This window comes from Eutrigla gurnardus (assembly GCF_963514095.1).
Source record: "Eutrigla gurnardus genome assembly, chromosome: 16".
In the NCBI taxonomy this organism is placed as follows: Eukaryota; Metazoa; Chordata; class Actinopteri; order Perciformes; family Triglidae; genus Eutrigla; species Eutrigla gurnardus.
This window is the reverse complement of record NC_139927.1, coordinates 13,975,854-13,994,098: the sequence shown is the minus strand read 5'-3', so window position 1 is coordinate 13,994,098 and position 18,245 is coordinate 13,975,854. Positions and strand designations below refer to the sequence as shown.

The following is an 18,245-nucleotide window of genomic DNA, read 5'->3' as shown; positions in this document are numbered from 1 at the left end:
AATGACCTGAGTGGGGATTTAATTATGATTAGGATGTGGGGAAAGTGTTTTTTGCTTGTAAATTGATTTGTCAACACATCGCACCAGAGTTTGCTTGTTTTTTTGATATGTAATAAACTTTAATATCTCACATGAAAGACAGCACTTTGAGGGAATACATATGCTCAAAAATAGTAGACACTCCACATTAATTTTGGTTAGTAATGAAAGATATGCAACAAAATTTAGAGAGGAGGGGATTTCGACCAATATCATTTTCTATGGTTTTATATTATTCTAAGAAACCTCAAGAATAATTTGTTGTCTGCCCTTCAGCCAAGTTAACTCTAAAGCACAAACATGTACATTAGCGCCACCCACTGGCAGAAACACAGCAGTTTGCTGTGCAGCAAAGACATTTGCTATCAAAGTAACCTGCGTTTTTAATATTAGAATAAAAGGGGACAAAAGAGTCTCTCTTGTATGGCAAAGTATCCCAGAAGTCACTGGGGTATAGCAGTATCGATTCATCTGGCGTGGATTCACAATCGGACAACATAAATATGAATTCACAAGAATCTGAACGTGTCGATGGCTTTGAAGGCAGCATCTCTCAGCAGCAGAGACACCGGTCAGTGGGGGGATGTTGAGAGACGGGTTGGGACATCTCCGACCTGACGTGGGGGGGCCGATCACAGACACCGGGGCTGCTGCAGAACTCAGCGGGCAAATTGAAAATGAAAAGGTACCCATGTGTGTTCTCTCCTTGCTGCTACAGGTACATGCCGTTGATGAGGTAATCCGACTCCTCCGTGGTGAGGGGCCGCGCTTTCTTCATCTTGTGTCGCACAAGTCTGAGGCGGCAGGCGATCATGAGCAGAAGCAGAGCGGTGATGACGAGGCCGAGAGCCAGAGGAAGGATGGCACCTTCGGGAGGTAACGGAGGCCGGACGGAGAATTAGAGAAGAACGAGACACGTGAAGAGAACAAGCGGTGGACGTGGACCAGGACTTTACCTGACTCTGGTCCTGGATGCCCTCCTGTGGCTGGGAGCGGTTTGGAGACAGGGACTCTGCTCTCTGCTTTGATCTGGTAGACTTTGCGAGCTTCCAACAACGGGACAAACCCAGTTTAGACTTGGAAAACGTTAACACTTACTGGTAAGTCAATTAGTTTGTGAAATACACTCTGGCGTTACCTGTCTCAGTCTGTTTGGTGACCGGAGGAGCCACAGTAGCCGGTTTGAAAGCTGGACCTAGAAGATGTTTCCATGAACACAAAGAAAAAACACTATATCTATATTTTTTTGCTGTTATAAAATAAGATAAAGAAATAGACAAGAAGCAGATTCTCACTTTTTTGTATACATTCACTGACGCAGTCCGATTCCTGGAGGAAGTTGTTGTGGTTGCCCTGGCAACCGCCGTAAAGGAAGTGTCTGCACTCTCCCGCGTTTTGGTCGTAGTACCAGCGTGGGAAGGCGGCTTTACAGGGTCCCACAACTGGAGCTGCGGCACAAGGATCTACAGCAGAGGACGGACAACTGGTGTGACACATATGAGGAGTGCAAAAGATGTAGCTGTTTTTTATATATATAATAAATATGTAATATAGCACACACAGCGCGGTATTTACTGTCTCCTGGATGTATAAATAGGAGACTTTTTACTAACCAGTGCACCACTTCAACTTTATAAGGTGATAATATGTCAATATTGTGTTCACACAACTGATTTAAGATGAGATGAACGTTATTGATCCCATGCAGGGAAAGTGAAGTTGCAGCCCAAGGGGGTCAACGCATTCCTATCAAAGACCAACCGACAGCAGAGGTCAAAGTATTTTTGACGCCATTCCACTCGACTTCTCGTGTTTTTCTCCTAAACGTTGTGGTATCGTCTTAGCCAGCCAAGCATTTAGACATTAGGCTGTGCATCCGTGAAATGATGAAAAGAAATACCTGCGTTAAAAAACCCCCACGATTTGGTCCGTCTGAGCCCGATTCAGGGATCAGATGGCAGAGCGGACAGAGGGGCTTTGTTCCAGCACTCGGCAAAAAAGCTGCTTTCCCAGGGAACGCTGAGTGGCCCCGTGGCTTCGCCAGCATTGTAAGCTCAGTGCTATGAGTCAGCAGCTGCCTGCAGGGCCTCCGTCTGCCTCTATGTCCAGAGATGCACTAGAAACACTCTCTGCCTCTTACAGGGACTAACAACACAGCGATGGAGGAATAAAACACGGAGCAAAATGTTTGACCAGATAAAGTAAAAGAAATGTTTGTAGATTCTCTACCCAACCGTGTATTTAGAAAAACCGCTCTATTTTGCATCGGCACACTGCAGAGCAACATTTCCTGGTGCCTGGAACGTTACCTTGGCTGGCCGGAGCCTCCTGTTGCCCGGGACCTTGTGGAGGAGCAGCCTTGCTCCAGTCCTGAGGTGGCACGATGTCCTCGACGGTCTTCCTGGGCCCCGTCTGGAGCATGGAGCCGTCCCCGGCCTCCTCCGTCTGGGCTACAGGCCCATTAGAGTTCAACGCGTCAGCAGGGTGGGTCACTGACTTCCTGTTGCTCTCGACTACAGAAACCACGGGGGGAAAAACACAAATTGATCCTGAGGACACGAGAGAAAACACAAGATGTTCACCATTACAAAAGTCAGGTTTCTTACAGATTGGGCAGAAGACTTCATCAGAGCGGTCTGGACAGTGTTGCTTCCCGTCGCAGGCGTAGGTGATGTCAATACAGCAGCCGTCGTCACACGTGAACTGGTACTTTGAGCAGACACCCGTGCACACTGTGGGCACAGAAGGCTTCATAAATATTGCACAATAACCACGGAAACCAGGAAAGTACATATTCTTGAGTGTCGTAGCAACTTTATTGCTGCCATTTCATCCGGTTGAGACAAACAACTCGAGAGTGTTTCAGCTGCCGGAGGATCAATGTGAAAGAATTCACGCATAATTAACAATAACCTTGAAAGGACGTCACTATGACAACACAACACAGCGTCGGCGAACTCTTCACCTTCTGCTTGGTGTTTGGGTGCCAACACGGTGACGGAGACATTGTCGGAGCTTTTCTGGCCTACTGTGTCGGTGACGGTCATCTGGAAGGAGTACACTCCCTCCTGGAGGCCGCTGATTTTCAGCAGCCCTGGGTGAGTCGCCTTCAACACAGAAAACAAAGACTTTAACTCAAAACAGATTGAGACGGATATTTCTCTGACGTTGGCATCTCAAACAGGCTGGAGTTAGGGGTTACCTACAAAAACAATTTCCCTTCTTACTTTGCAGGTTTCTTTGGGCCAAGATTTATCCTCCGTCCATCACCTATATCATTTATTTCCTGCACTTTTTTCTATGCACTTTTTATAACACAAATCACATTTTTGTCAAACCAATTGAGAAATTGTTGATAAGACAATTTTTTGGTTCATCCAGTAAAGTAAAGACCAGAAAAACCAAAGTATTCCATCACTTTGATGGAAAAGAAATCATATAAACATAATTTACATCATTGCCCTCAATAACTGTACGCACCTTTTGGCGCTAAAAGATAAAATCTCTGATGGCGGACAACTTGATATCATCTGAAGGTCTATATTTTAGCTCAGATTGGATGAACAGAGGCCTCCAACATGGCTGTTTCTGTCCAGGTTGGGACGTAATAAACTCTTATCTCTGTTGATACAGCAAAGTATTATGGAGCTCCGGCCACAAGCCGCTCTGTCAACGTATCTAATGCAAACAAGTTATTTGACACCGGTGTCCGTGAGGGTCATTAGCTGCTATTCGTTCTGCATATTAAACGTTAAACGTTTGAATCATGAGAGGAGAGAGAACAACAGAGCTGCTTCCTCCAGTGTTTGTTTTCAGGCTTCCCTTCTTTCACCGACCTTCATGTTGATGGCCGTGTCCCCCCTGATGAGCGTCCACTCAAAGCGGTTGATCCCGCGGTCGTCAACGCTGTCCCGTCCGTCCAGCACCGCCCAGTCCGTGGGCAGCTGGATGACCACATCCTGTCCAGCGTCACTGCGAGGAGGTTCATCCACGTCTGCAGAAACCCCACACAGGAGAAACTAACATAGAGGAGGGGGACTACATCTCCATAGTGGACTCATTTTTTTTTGTCACTTTGCACATAAAATATGTTCTTATCTTTACTGTCTTTGGGGCATGCATTTGAATATAATATTGTACTTATTTAAGGCTGCAACTAACGATTGATTTGATCAAGTGATGCATAAATTGTCAGAAAAAAAAAGAATCTCCTTAAAAGCTAAAAGTGACATCTTCCTATATCTTGTCCTAACGATTGGAAACACAGGTAGGGTATTGAAACTTAATCAACAAGAGAATATTTTGTGTTTTTTATGTTAAAAAATTGCTATAATTCAATTTGACACACTCTTTCTCCTACTTATTATTCCTCCTGATTATTTCACCACTTTTTTTGCACGTCCACTTGTCTTGCTTTGGTGGAATTCACTTACAAAACAGAAAAAAAAAAGAAAAAAGATAAGCCAGGACCTAAATGGCAAATCATTAACTCCCCTGCTGGCTTTGTGGAGATTAGAAGCAGCTGCTGTGCTGATATATATTTCAGAATAGACTGAAAAATAGTAAAGTACAAGAGATTAAACTGTGCAGCTTCCTTCAGTAAATATTTATGTACCAACTTTTGCCCAAACCTTAATGAAAATAAAGCACAGATTACTTTGGAGGGCTTATTTCTATTCCAGATAACAGGAAGTTAATGGTGCATGAACATTTCACACGATTCAGTTAACAAATCCTCACTAGAATAACAATAACATGCAGCAACTCTCTGCTTGTTATATTATATGATTTTCTACATAACCTGCATTCAATTGAGTAATACATAAATAAATACTGAAAACGTAATAATGCGTTCCCTCCGGATTGACCTGGGTTATGAACGACCATCATTATTGCAGCTAAGTGAACCCACCTTGTGTGTCATCGTCATCGGGGTGTCGTTCCCCGGCGGACCCGCTGGACGGGACGGGTCCGGGTCCCAGCGAGGCGTTGGGACTCCGGCTGTACGTGGTGAAGCCCTGCTGCGGGGCGAAGGAGCAGACGTGCTGACCCCGGTAGGTGCAGTTGAACAGGTAGCAGCTGAGGCTGCCGCCCGGCTGCCTCGGGTCCTGCTGGACCACCGCCACGGTGCAGTGAGGCTGGGAGCAGCAGGCGTGCAGGCAGTCCTTCCAGGCGTACACCCGCTCCGGGGCCAGCAGGAAGGTGGCCCCTTGCTCGATGGAGGCCTTCGTCCGGATGATGCGCTCCCCGACGGCGTTGAAGTCGCCCACGCAGGAGTCGCCCGCGTCTCCGGGCCTGTGCGTCTGCTGCAGCGTCTTGCGGAACTCCTCCAGGAGCTCCTCCACGCCGGAGATCTTAGATTTCAGGTCCGATATCGGCAGAGACCGAGTGGCGTCGACGCGCCGGACCGCGTTCAGCAGCGCCGCGGCGGCGAGCAGCAGCCGCAGCAGCAGCCGGGGATGCTGGAGGAGAGCCATGTTGCTCGCGCAGTGAAACGGCGTCCCCCTCTTCCTCGCTCTTCATCCACGCGGCGGCGACATGAAACGCGTAATATCTCAGGTGAAACGCGACCATTTACACGACGTCTCTCTCTCTCTCGCTCTCTAACCGCGGTCTGTCCTCTGACGATGCTCGAAATCTGTCGTTGTCATGGTGAGGGGAGGGGGGCACGGCCGCGAGACGGTGTGGCTGCTCGGCAGAACACGCTGACGTCACGATGATGGATAAACATGGCGAGTGGGAAGCTGACACACCTGTCGCTCTGTTTACCTCCTCCCTCTGTCTACTTCTACAGCTTTAAAAAATAAACACATGCATTTTAACAGCAGCAACATACATATTAGCTATAGATTGTTATAGTTGGTATTCAGTTTGCACTTTAAGCTGCATTTTAGGTTATAACAAGTTTGTATTGTTTGTATTGTCCTGTGAGACTCATCTGTCTGTATCTACATTAAAACTTGACTGTACGAGTTGTATCTGTTAAACACTTTGAATGGCCGAGATGTGAACATGAATAACTACAATACATCTCTATGAAATTGAATAAAAGTTTTGTTTATCCTTACACTGTCCTGCATTCACTAAAGGTAAATGTCCCCTCTGTTCTTTCAACTACAAACATGCTATTTGAAATAGCATGTTTGAAATAGCATGTTTGAAATAGCATCTTTGTAAGAAGAAATAGCCTATTTCTAACAGACTTCTTTCACAGTTTCAAGATATTTTTAAAACATTTTTTTAATATGACACAGGAATTGTCAATAATTTTAGATATGAAACAAAATGGACACACTGCTCATGATTATGTCCCCCCATTTCTGACATTGTGGGTTTTTTTAAAATAACAAAAAGGTTGAGGCTCATTTTTCCATCACAACATAACATCTGATTGAATGATCAAATCTACACAAGCAAGATAAACACGTTTGTCAGTGTAACAAAAAATTAAATTACAGAGCAAATTATTCAATGTTATATTAATTACTAACTTATTGTTATATATCCTATGATTTGTGCCACTAGAAAATACAATACAATTAATTTTTCACGTGTTCATTGTGGACTCGGTCTAATCCACACATAGATTTACCTATGTTCACCAATGTGTTGTTAAAGTACATAAATGTCGCTCACATATAATTCTATAACACATTATTTACATGTTTATGAAAAATAAAAATGTAGATTCATATTATAAAAGGAAATGTGAAAAAAAAAAACAATTTAAATAAGTCTCAGTATGGATAAAAAATAAAATAAAAACAGGGCATGCACTGACATCCTTCAGATTACCTTAACACTTAAATTAAAAATATATTTAAATAAAGTAGTGACGAGATGCCTTTGATAAAAACACGAGTACAGATGATTTTGAATGTAGTATTTTGTACCTCCGGCCTGTGTTAGAAAACGGTCAGTCTCCAGTTCTGTAAACGTTACATCTTGTAAAGACAAGAGAGAAAATAAACGTTTTTGACAGAGTTCAAGATGTTTGTTGTCATTTTTAAAACATCTGTAGCAAAATGCTGTGTAATGTCCACCAGGCGTAGCAAAATCTATCAGCACTTCTCAGTAATTGTCGCTCGCAAAGTAACCAATTCTTCTGAAATCATGAAAATAACCCCGACAAGACCCGACAAAAGAGTTTCTTGTGCAGAAGTTATGCTGCTCTTTGCACAGCGGCAGACGCAAGATCTTCCCCTAAAAGTCCTGCTCTTGTAATTACTGAGGTAAAGAGGAGAATACTGAGTCGTGGGGACGACGGTCCGGGCTTCTCTTGAGTGGTTGTTGGCATTTAAGGCCTCAGGTTGGCTTCTGCCTGTAGTCTGTGATGGCCTTCCAAAGTTTACACAGGATCCCGCCTCTAAGGGACAGAGAAAAGACTGAGGTTAAAATATACAATGTGTGGTATGTATGTATGCATGTAATATATCATATAATATAATATATTATAATATGTATGTTTATCTGTAACCGACAGAAATGAAAGTCATAAATAACTTCCTTTACTGGCTCAAATATGAAAGCAGCAGATGATGTGATACGGAATAGATCACATTTTTTCATGTGTATATTATATGAGGATCATTTCTGATAGCGATATACTGGATAAAAGCATCTGCTAAATGCCCTAAATGTTACTTTAAATGTTTCTGTTGTCCCCTTCCTCTCCACCAGGATCTTCTTTTTAATAAAGATCGGCAAATTGCACAGGTTTCACCTGGATGTTGTGTTGAAGTAATGTTTTTAATTATTTTCTACCTGTAAAATGAACACTTGAATTGAATATCTAATCATGATGATGACAGAATTCATTAAATGAATGCAAACAGGACCTGGAAAAGCAGCAGAAAATGGATGCATTTGTTTAAAAAAATATAATTTATTTAAGTTAACGGCCAACAACCGGATATAAAACATCTTATAATATAACATTACTGCCTACAACAGGCAAAAGAAAATAATTTGACTTTTAAATACTTTCTATGGCTTTTTTTTTTGCAAAAGTAAACTGAATCCAATACTTTCAAAGAGTTTATAATAGCTGCAGATATTTTGGAGAACACGTCACTTGCAAAATGTTGCATGTCTTTTTTAATGCCGCCACTGGGGGCCGCCAAAGGCACCTGACAAACCCTACACATACAGGAATGGATGTATAAATAACGGTTTTAAAATGTTTCACTTCTTTGTTGAACATGATAAACAACGAGGCGATACGCTAACATATTAGTCACAGTAGCAGTCAGCTAAAAAACATGTTTACAGACGTGATGAACAGAGTCCTCATAAAGGAAATCACAGCTTTGCTTACAAACGCCACCTCATTTCTGAGAAACGGAGCTGCCACTATGAGTCACTACAGTGCCGAGTTGCTCTTTGCACACATAAAGTAAGAACCAAGAAAGCACAAACTCAATACAGCGAGAAAGAAAGTCACGGCTTCACTTCTGTGTTTCCGGGATTTGGAGATGTAGTGCTGTTTAGATGTGAGCGTCAGCATGTGTTTCACGGACTAAATACTGAACACAGAAGTGAAACTGTGAAAAGACTAAAGAAAGTAAGTACCTCAGTCTTAAACTCTTCAGATCATCTCGTGTTACATCGTGGAGAATGTTGTGCAGCGTGTAGTCCTCGTTCAGTATCTGGAGACACAAAATGCATGAAAGCATGGACTTAAACAACACAGTTTAATTAGATTCAAGTTAATTCTTTGAAACTGTATCGTCATTTATGTCCCGGTTTGATCTAACAGCTACCAGACGAGGTGGACTCACTTTGTCTATGGAGTCCTGGTCGGCGCCATAAAGCCTCAGCCAGCTGGTCATCTCCGAGTCTTCATGTCTCTCTGCAGCTGGACTCCTCCGGCCCTGGGAGCCTCCTGAGGATGTGGGGATGTCTGCCACACAGTAAAGCAAACAGAATCCTTTAGACACAGGCAGTTATTTAATTAATGCTTCTACGTCAAAGTCAGTCAACGTGCCAGGAGAAGGCTTTGTTCGTGCCGCAACTCGTATTTAAAGACCTGACTTTTGTGAAATCAACGTCCTCTTACATCCTTTTAATCTGCCGTCTTCTCATTACAGTTTTACTTTTGTCTTAGTGTATTACATAATGCATCATTTCCCTTTATGCACCTTATTTAATACACCTGTATTGACGTCCACCTGCTTCGACTGGAAAGCAAACTCCTGTTGTCTTTACATGTTCTACATAAATAAACTTCTCTAAATGATTGAGCGAGCCAGAGGGGAAAGCGGTCTGACGCAACATCACTGATTCTTGGATATTTCTCAGCACAGTTGTGATGTATTTATAACAGATCGGCTGTGAATGGACGGCGGCGTTGCCTCGATGAGTCACAGCTGGTTGTAAAACGTAAAGGCGGACTGGTGGCGGCAGCAGAAGTTGTGCTCGTGTTGCAAACAGTCAGTGTGAAAAGGAAAGAGTCCATTAAAGTCCAGACCTGCGGGCTCAGATCGCAGCCTCAGTAGTCTGATCTCCTGCTCTCTCTCCTCCAGCACTTGTTGCAGGATGGCCTGATACTCTCGCTCCTTCTCCAGCAGCTGCTCCATCAGCCTGCAGCCCAACAAGTCGGAGGGAGAAAACACTTTCAGTGTAAACAAATGTCTAATGGCCTCCACACACGTACATGTCAGTGTCTAAGAGTATAGTCTGTGACTACCTGTTGGTCTCCAGCTTCATCCGGCCCAGCTCCATGCTCACAGAGCGCTGTGCGTTATGGGACTCGTGTGAGACGGTGGAGCTGAGCGTGCTGACTCCCGAGGTGGCCACGGTGTCGTCGTGAGCGGCGACAGGCGGCGCCCGGCTCTGGTGGGCGGAGTTTCTCTCCGGCTCGGTGTCGTCGTCGACGTCCTCCTGCTCGGCCGGGTCGCTTTCTGAGGCCAGGCTGAAGTGAGGCCTCAGCTCTGAAAACACACACACACACACACACGCTTGCATTTTATTGAGAGAGAAATCACAAGAAATTCAAATATCCTGCAGCTTTTAATCATAAATAAACACGCTTTTTTTCCAGACACAAGCTTCTGACTCAATCTACTGGTCGATTTACGTGGCATTGATTTAATGTGTAAACTTCTTCTTCTTGTATAAAAAACTATAAATACAAACCTCCAGACTGCTGCTAGTTCCCCCTTTCTTACTTCTGAGCTACAGTATGCTATTACGTTGCGGGGGCTTCTCAACAGCACTAATTGTTGCTCGTGTGGAGGACATCAGCGTTTAAGTTGTCACCACTGAACATCCCCAGCCTCCCAAATCTCAGCTGTAGCTTCCAGAACTCCCTCCACAGCGCCTACGGTTATCAGGCCAACGCTGCTTCCCCGAGGGACCGCTGATCATTTATTTAGAGGCGTTCTGCTCGAGTCGCTGATGATGTTACCTGGCACCTAATCTCCCAAACCCATCGGCCGGACGACAGACAAGCCTCTCAGGGCAAGGGGCTATATCTCTGGGGTCTGGTGTAGTCAGCGGATATCCGGGCTGTGATCGACGTTTACAGTTCGAGTTGCAACTTGAGATGCGACACTGGAGTTGGAGCCCGTTTCTAAGGTCATTTTAAATTACCTGGCACCAGGATGGTGATGGCGGTCTGCACAGCTTTGCGGATGATGTTGTCCAGAGCGAACATCCAGTGAGGCTTGATGTTGTGGTTTCGCAGCACTTTGTTTACCTGAAGACGTGAAGTTTAATGGTGAGTCCTTTTTACTTTTTTTTTTGGTTTGTATTTCACATTTAACATGGATGATGCTTAAGGTATTTCAGTCTTGATTGTTATACTTTTGAATAAATGCACTACAACCCAAATTCTTCCTGCGTGACAGCTTTTCCTGCTTTTCGACTGTAAATTGCTTGCACTGATGACCACCAGGGGGCATCAGAGCCTCATCTTCCTGCACGATTATGCAACACACCCCTTATAAATATGAAAACAACCACTTGTTCTTGTGTCATTTCATCTGCATAACTGCATTTCCACATTACAGAATGTGCAATTACTCCCCACAGATTCCCCTTTAATCGCCTCGCTAAAAAGGTAACAAGTATGTCTGATCTGATCTCAGTGCAGGCAGAGCAGCAACATGGCAGCCTGCTGCTTCCTGCAGCTCATGTAAAATGACAACAATTATCATGAAGTGTTCAGAGCACATGGTGTATGACGAGGCTGCGAGCAGCTCTGCCTACAAATATGGAGATGAATAAATAGACAGGAAATCACATCACAGGTGCAGGAGAAACTGAGCAGCATGTGAGGAGAATTTAAGCAACTAATAAAGCCTTAAAGTAACAGTTTTTATCGCTGCTATTTAAAACTGCAGGTAAGCTGAGGACAATTCATCAAAAAGTGAATGTTTGCATCTAAGAGATGTGGAGTATTTTGGGTTTCAGGATGAGATGCTGGGATTTACTGTAATTAATTCCTTCCTGAAATCATCCATCTGAAGAATACTTACAGCGTCCTGGAAGCCAAAAAGCACAATCTGCAGCTGACTGATGGCAGTGCTGTCGAAGTCCAGCTCGAGCTTAAGTTGAGACAACGTGTTGGCGATGATTTTTCTGTCCGCCATGCGGACAAAGTCGGCCAGACTGACCACGAGGGTGGAGATATGCTGAGGCTTCAGTTTCGTTCCCTCAGAGCCCTGAGAGGGTAAGATGGGGATAACAGGAGAGATCGAAGTGTACATGAGAGGGGATCCATTTCTTTATTGATCCAACTGCCGACTGCTGGCGCCTTCCATAACCCACCTGTGTGAGGGCCTCCATCAGGTTGGCCACCACCTTGTCCCGGTCCTCGGTCAGGATGTGGTGCAGTGTGGCCCGTCTCTCGCTGTCCTTCCGAAGCATAAAGAAGCCCGAATCCTTCTCATCGGGAGATGGAGGCGCGCTGTGGTCCTCAAAGTTCTCCACTGGGATGCTGAGCAGAAAAATAAAAGATATTGGATTTCAGTGAACTAGAACTCATATTCCATTTTTCAATTATACTGCAGCTCCAACAACAAATAAGCATGTAAAGCTCATAATATATGTAAAAATGTTGCCTTTTGCTTTCATTTGAGTGCAGCAAAAGTGCAACATGCTTCAGGAAAATCAAAGAGTGGGGGCGATCCATCTTATGCAAATCAGTGTTTGATATTTTTGTTAATACTTCATAAAATAAAATTTAAAAAAAGGATACAGTTTGTGTGTGTCTAACACACAGCCATCTGTCAAATAAACCTTATTTTTATATTATCATATTTAAATTGTGTACTCGGTGGGGCACTTCAACACTGTTTGCATTAGAATCAATTCTGCTAAGGACTTCTAACAGACAATGTGCTGAGTACTTCTCAATACTACAATAGATATGATAACATTATGTTGATCTGAATCAAAGCAAAATGGCAGATTATTAGTAATGGCCATAGCGACCAAATTCACTCTGAGAAAACCCTCCTCCTACCTGAGGAAGAGGGACCTGGGCCCCTTGACATCCCTCTCGCTGTAGCACTTCACGCTGGGCTTGAAGATGAAGGGGTTGGTGTTGAGGTCGTTGTCAGGGGAGACGGAGCCGTACTCGCTGCTGCTGCTGGTGTCCTCCACAACCACCGGCACCGGCAGGGAGATACTGCGGAGGTACTCTGAAGGACACGGCGATCGTAAGAAACCTTAAAAGGAGCCCGTTACATAATTTGTAATCTAATAATATGATGATATGCTCTTTTAGAACACAGAAGGAGACTGTTTGCTGTTCCGATCAGGAAGTCAAAATTGTAAGAAAGAAAGGGAGCATTCAAGGGGATGAAATGAGTACAAGTGCTGATGGAAAAACAGTTTCCTTTTCATGAAGGCACAAAGAGAAATCTGATAATAATCTGCCACCATGTTAAGGGAGAAGAGCTCTATCTAATAATGAAATCATGAAACAGGGATTAAGAGACATTCAAGCATTTGGAAAGAAGTCCTGTTGTGCAATGTCTATTTTGAGTCCTTGGGAAGTCGTGCCAGGCAGGTAGCTACCGGCAGAAAAGAAAAACACTTTGAAAACTGTAGCCTGGATACTTTTCAGTAAAGCAGGCAGCTGTATGACAGAACTGACAGTCGGAGTAGTAGTAGTCCCTATAGCGATAAATACGCATGTCTGAGAGCAGAAGTGTTGAGAGCAAAGTAACTCACCAGTCCCCGGTGACAGAGCTGTAGTGGAGAAAAACAGAGCATATGCGTCAGCAGTTAACCGAGAACAAAACATTTCCATGTAAGACCTGCAGAATAACACTTGGTAATGTTCATCTTTTTTTTTTTTGGTTCTGGGGCCAGTTCACATGACAGCACTCTCATGTCTTTAGTTATAAAGGGAGCCAGTAGATGGTTAGCTTAGCTTAGCATAAAGACTGGAACCAGGGGGAAAGAGCTAGCCTGCCTTTGTCACAAGTTTGCATGCATGAAGGCATCTTATGTTCATTCTTGGCTCAGGTGAACATTATTCCTCTCTATCTTTACACAGCAAATAGCTGTTTGATGCTATATTAATGCTCTGAATGTCCAATGTCGTATATGAATTGCTCCTTGAAACAAATAAGATGTATCCTGTTAATTATTGAGCTTAGAGGTGCTAGTAGTTGGATTTTGTTTCCCCGTTTCTCAATGCTTGGCTAAGCCAACTGTCTCCTCTCTGCAATAATATGAGCAAAATGTCAAACTATTCCTTTAACTTTCCTCCTTTCTGTTTGTTGCACCTTTTGAACTACAGTTATTTCTGTTTAAACCACCTTATATAGACCTCGCTATAACTTAATAGAAGCTAATGGAGATCCAAATAGACAACAAATTAGAAAACCATCATCAAGGCCTTCTCAGCTCAACCGAACCCAACTGACCAGTGAAGCTGCTCTTGCTCTTCTTCTTGCGGCTGGTGACGGTGAGGAACTCGTCCGTGAGCAGGTCGAGGGCGGTGGCGCGGCGGTCCGGGTCTGGCTCAAAGCATCGCAGGATGAAGGCCTTGGCCTCCAGCGACATGGACTCTGGGATCTCTGGGTGGATCTTAAACATGCCCACCTACAGACAAAAGGACACACGTTCACTTCAGACAGATCTACAGCATTTAAAAGTCAAATAAAAAGTGAAAGCACACCGTCTCTGGGAAGCTCTCTGAGATGTCCTGCTCTCGGAGTAAATTATTTGATTTGAGGTGACATTTAAGTGTGCAGCGTGCGGTTTACCCAGTGAACTATGAGACTGCGCCTCAGGGCAATAATGCTCAAAGTTCAAGCGCAAGACTCTCATGACAATAACAACCCTAGAAATTCCTGTTGTTGCAGTGGAGGAATGTTGATTTAAGATTAGCAGGGAGATGCCCCTGCCTTGAGACATTCCACAAGGATGAGTAAAGAGTACATTGACTATTTGGGAAAACTCCACACACCATGCAAAGTGCAGACACTACTTGAGATCTTGTTGTAAATACAGATGATGTGACTGTACTTGCACTTGCATGCATTCTGTGATCTTTGTCCAGATAATGTGAAGAGATATCAGCTTCTGCTTTAATGCTGCTCTCACTAGAAAGTCCCTTTGATTAAAATCGCACCTTATGGAGAATTCCATGATTCACAGCTTTGACGGGAGTGCTATAATGCTTTCCAGACAACCCCTTAAACATCTTTACTGTCCTTGAATGGGCTACACATGGCTGAGGACGACATTTCATTGGCCTGGAGGGCTTTGCATTTCCATCCAGAGCAAATACACAGTGTAAACCATCTCAAACAAAGACACGTGCACACAGAAACTGGAAAAACCCAAACTGTCTGTGACGGCTGCTCTCCATGAGCTACACTTCTTTGTTTGTGTTCAAACAAATGTTCCCACATTGACAGTATTTGGAGTTTCTACTGAGCTCGATCACGTCACAGCATGCAGGTGGCAACACAATGCAGGTGCACAACGGCTGATTCACTGCCCCAGTTTCCATAAAAACAGGAACAGACGAGTGCAGATGTCGACTTATTGATTATTTCTTTAGATGGTATCTTCTAATTAATTCTACTTTCCTTTAAAGCATATAATGATGATTGGGTAATACGTTAACCACATACAGTTGATTTTAAGGCTCCAGGCAACATTTCTGCTAGTAGTTTGCATTTTGAGTAGGTTTCCAGAATGTCAGTGTGTCAGTTTAACTGTCAGTTTGAGGGCTGAGAAAAGATTGTCTTCCACTATTCCTAATGATCATGTCTGGGCCCATCATGGATATCACAAACAGTATCTCTAATACGGAAATAACAATAGATACTTATAATATATGTTGCTGTAGGTCACGTTTTAATGATGAGCGAATAGTGTGTTGCTAACAAGTACCCTCTTCCATTTAGTAGCTTCTACTAAATGGTTTTGATAGGATCACAATAAGTAAGAAAAACACACTCATGTGAAACAAACAAGACAAAATTAAAGGAAAAAGGGGGAAAATAAAAACAATCTTCACTAAAAAATATACTCAATGCTCGTGTGACTTTTAATAGTCCTCAAGGTTGAATAAAGTTTCAATCATAAATAGTTGAAAGGTTTTCCTGCAGGACTTTGAATGTTTAGATTGGATTCAGCCCTTGACCTTTGGCCTTGAGAAGCACGCCAGCTTTGATTGTTTCATACCTCTCATTGATTGGAGCATGTGCACAGATCAACATGATCTTAAAAACACGTGGTATATACCTTTAAGATGTATATCAGTGGAGCAATTATCAGCTCTTATACATGAAAATGTGTGCATTGGCACATTATGGAAGACGCCTCCACAGAAACAGACGTTCACCTGCCTTCTTCAAACACATCACCCAGTGGGTTGAGGGGGTTTGTTACTGTTACCGGTTCTCACCTTGAACATAGCAGCCTGTGGCTCTCCCAGCTCATAGAAAGGTGGTTTCCCAGTTGCCATCTCTATGATGGTGCAGCCCAGAGACCAGATGTCCGCTGGCTTGCCATATCCTCGAGGACCCTTGTCAATGATCTCAGGAGCCATGTACTGTAATGTGCCTGCACAAACAAACACAACAATACAGTCAGACAGATAGATATTCATAAGTTAGTTACAATATTCAGTAATGGTTCATATGCTAAGTGGGGTTTTAAATGCAAGTCTGCAATAAGCCATCACCCCCACATTTTTATACTTCAGTCTTTACGGGTTAACTGAGCTTTATTAGTGGCTGGAATTTGTTCCCTTTTTAGACAGAGCCAGGCTAGCTGTTTCTAGTCTCTTGAAGCTAAGTTACAGAAATGAGAGGGCGGCATCAATTTTTTCATCTAATTCTTGGCAAGAAAGCAAGAGTATTTCTTAAAAAGTCAAAGTATTTCTCCAAGCTGCCAAAGTCTTTATGCTAAACTAAAGCAACGGGCTGCAGCTTATTATTTAGCAGACAGACATAAGAGGGGGATTCCTGTATCTTCTCATCTATTCAAAATGTCAAACTGCTGCTTTAAAGTTGTTTAGGTGTCATCTGTTATGATTCTTATGATTTATTATAGGATCTAATTCTAACTTAGCTGCTGCCTTTCTGTGTCACTCACAACACTCTTCGTTTAATCAAATAACTGACCAACGAGTCTAATATATAGGTTAGTAAATAAATAATTGATTGGCTGCAATGTGCAGGAAAGGAAACTAATCTTTAATTACATGCATGCAGTCTACAAGTGTCAATACAAGTGTTAAACTCTCTGCTTCGGGCAGAATAAACATATCTTTGCTCTTTTTTTTTTCTTTTTACAATTAACAGCTTCATTTATAAAACTCAAGATAAAACAGGCATTGCAAAAGAACATGTCTTGAATCCTTTTTCAAGGCCACAAAATGTTTATACAAAAAAGTGGTAGAGGTGACATCAACAACATGTGAAAGATACTGATGTGAATGCTAGCTTGTATTAGGTCTAAATATAATTTGCCTTTGTCCTGAGGTGATGACACACCTCTTGCAAATGACCAATCGGGTTACACAAGTTTTAAACAGGCCTTACGCAAGAGCATAGAGCCTCTCTCCGGGTCGTCAATTAATCACAACTCAGTCCAAAGTAACATTTTCGGCTCCCCGTTGAAAGGACTCTTTTGTTCTAATAATAGCCTGCTGGGTGGTGTTTACTGCTTTTAGAAGCTTGTGTACTGAGCTAAAAAGAGGCAGGGAAGCATTTATAGTCGTCTCGAGCTATAAAAAGGAGTAGCCCAGTTTCCTGAAAGAGCTCCACCATTCAGGGTAAGTCCCTGTCTCCTCCAACCCGCTGCCAGATGGTCAAATCCAAGAGGTCGACCGATCTGACCGCAGACTCATGCCAAAGTGAACAGCAACAGCAGGAATTCTAAGAGAGATCACTTACTCTGCAAAGAGACCGGATTACTGCTCTGAAAGACAAGTTTTATCTGTGTGGGGTTACCACATTGCTCTACTTTACTAACAGGCCACTCCAGTGCAAAGTGTTGTCCCTTGTTGTGCCATGAAACTGGGGAGTTTTTCAGAACAGACATATCATGCATTCTTGAGGGTTTGCGTGAACAGAAAGTAATTTAGCCGGTCAGTGGGTCAGGGTGTACCTGTGAAAGTCTCAGTGCAGGTGTTGATCCCCGCTAACCTCTTGGATGTGCCAAAATCGGATATCTTCAGGACGCCACTGTAGGTGTTGATGAGAACATTATCACCCTGCAGATTGAAAAGACATCCGTGAGAACCACTTACACCCACGTTCCCCTCGCTGAAATTCCACTATGGTATTGAAATAACGTGAGGTGCTGCTTGCAAATCCTTTAAAATGAAGACACTGCGTTGGAGGAAGAGGAGGGCAATATGTCAGGCAAAACAAGGTGATTAACTTTTATGGGCTGCTAATGATGCTTATATGGCCGTGTTATTGAATCAGGTAAAGGCATGGGGGAAGAGGCTGCTGACCGTGATGACTGTCTGCGACAGAAGTGTTATCAGTGTTGGTTTGTCATATCTGAGATAAAAGAGGGAGGGGACTTTACACAAGAGAAAGGGAAGTCAGGATTTTTGTAAATTCTCAAATGCTCTGTTGATGTTTTCAGAGCACAAATAAACTGAAGAATTTCATTCAATCCTTTAAAATGTGGAATAATTCCTCTTGATTGTAAGACGTAGGTTGGCCGGCAGCGCTAGCAGCATCTCCAGCTGGGAGATCGGTGAGACATGCTAC

General features: G+C 43.3%; 2 protein-coding genes across 2 annotated transcripts in view; both read right to left on the bottom strand.

Annotated features, from left to right (window-relative positions):
- Positions 1–376: 376 nt before the first annotated feature.
- Positions 377–5,741, bottom strand: lrp11 (low density lipoprotein receptor-related protein 11). The gene is made up of 9 exons (XM_084030270.1): positions 4,952–5,741; positions 3,876–4,033; positions 3,005–3,146; positions 2,646–2,771; positions 2,349–2,552; positions 1,335–1,502; positions 1,167–1,234; positions 996–1,068; positions 377–906 (listed from the first exon to the last, which is right to left on the bottom strand). The coding sequence occupies exons 1-9, from the start codon at positions 5,514–5,516 to the stop codon at positions 752–754; spliced, it is 1,659 nt and encodes a 552-aa protein (XP_083886396.1). The 5' UTR covers positions 5,517–5,741; the 3' UTR covers positions 377–751.
- A 520-nt stretch (positions 5,742–6,261) lies between these two features.
- The window catches only part of map3k5 (mitogen-activated protein kinase kinase kinase 5), a 56,050-nt gene continuing 44,066 nt past the window's right edge, over positions 6,262–18,245 (bottom strand). Inside the window, exons 18-30 of the mRNA XM_084030268.1 lie at positions 17,629–17,734; positions 15,920–16,077; positions 13,923–14,100; positions 13,222–13,239; positions 12,509–12,686; positions 11,812–11,980; positions 11,520–11,705; positions 10,633–10,738; positions 9,728–9,971; positions 9,509–9,621; positions 8,820–8,941; positions 8,611–8,687; positions 6,262–7,405 (exon numbers count right to left, since the gene is read on the bottom strand). Coding sequence (XP_083886394.1) covers positions 7,345–7,405; positions 8,611–8,687; positions 8,820–8,941; positions 9,509–9,621; positions 9,728–9,971; positions 10,633–10,738; positions 11,520–11,705; positions 11,812–11,980; positions 12,509–12,686; positions 13,222–13,239; positions 13,923–14,100; positions 15,920–16,077; positions 17,629–17,734 — 1,716 coding nt within the window. The 3' untranslated portion in view covers positions 6,262–7,344. The remainder of the gene's footprint in view (positions 7,406–8,610; positions 8,688–8,819; positions 8,942–9,508; positions 9,622–9,727; positions 9,972–10,632; positions 10,739–11,519; positions 11,706–11,811; positions 11,981–12,508; positions 12,687–13,221; positions 13,240–13,922; positions 14,101–15,919; positions 16,078–17,628; positions 17,735–18,245) is intronic.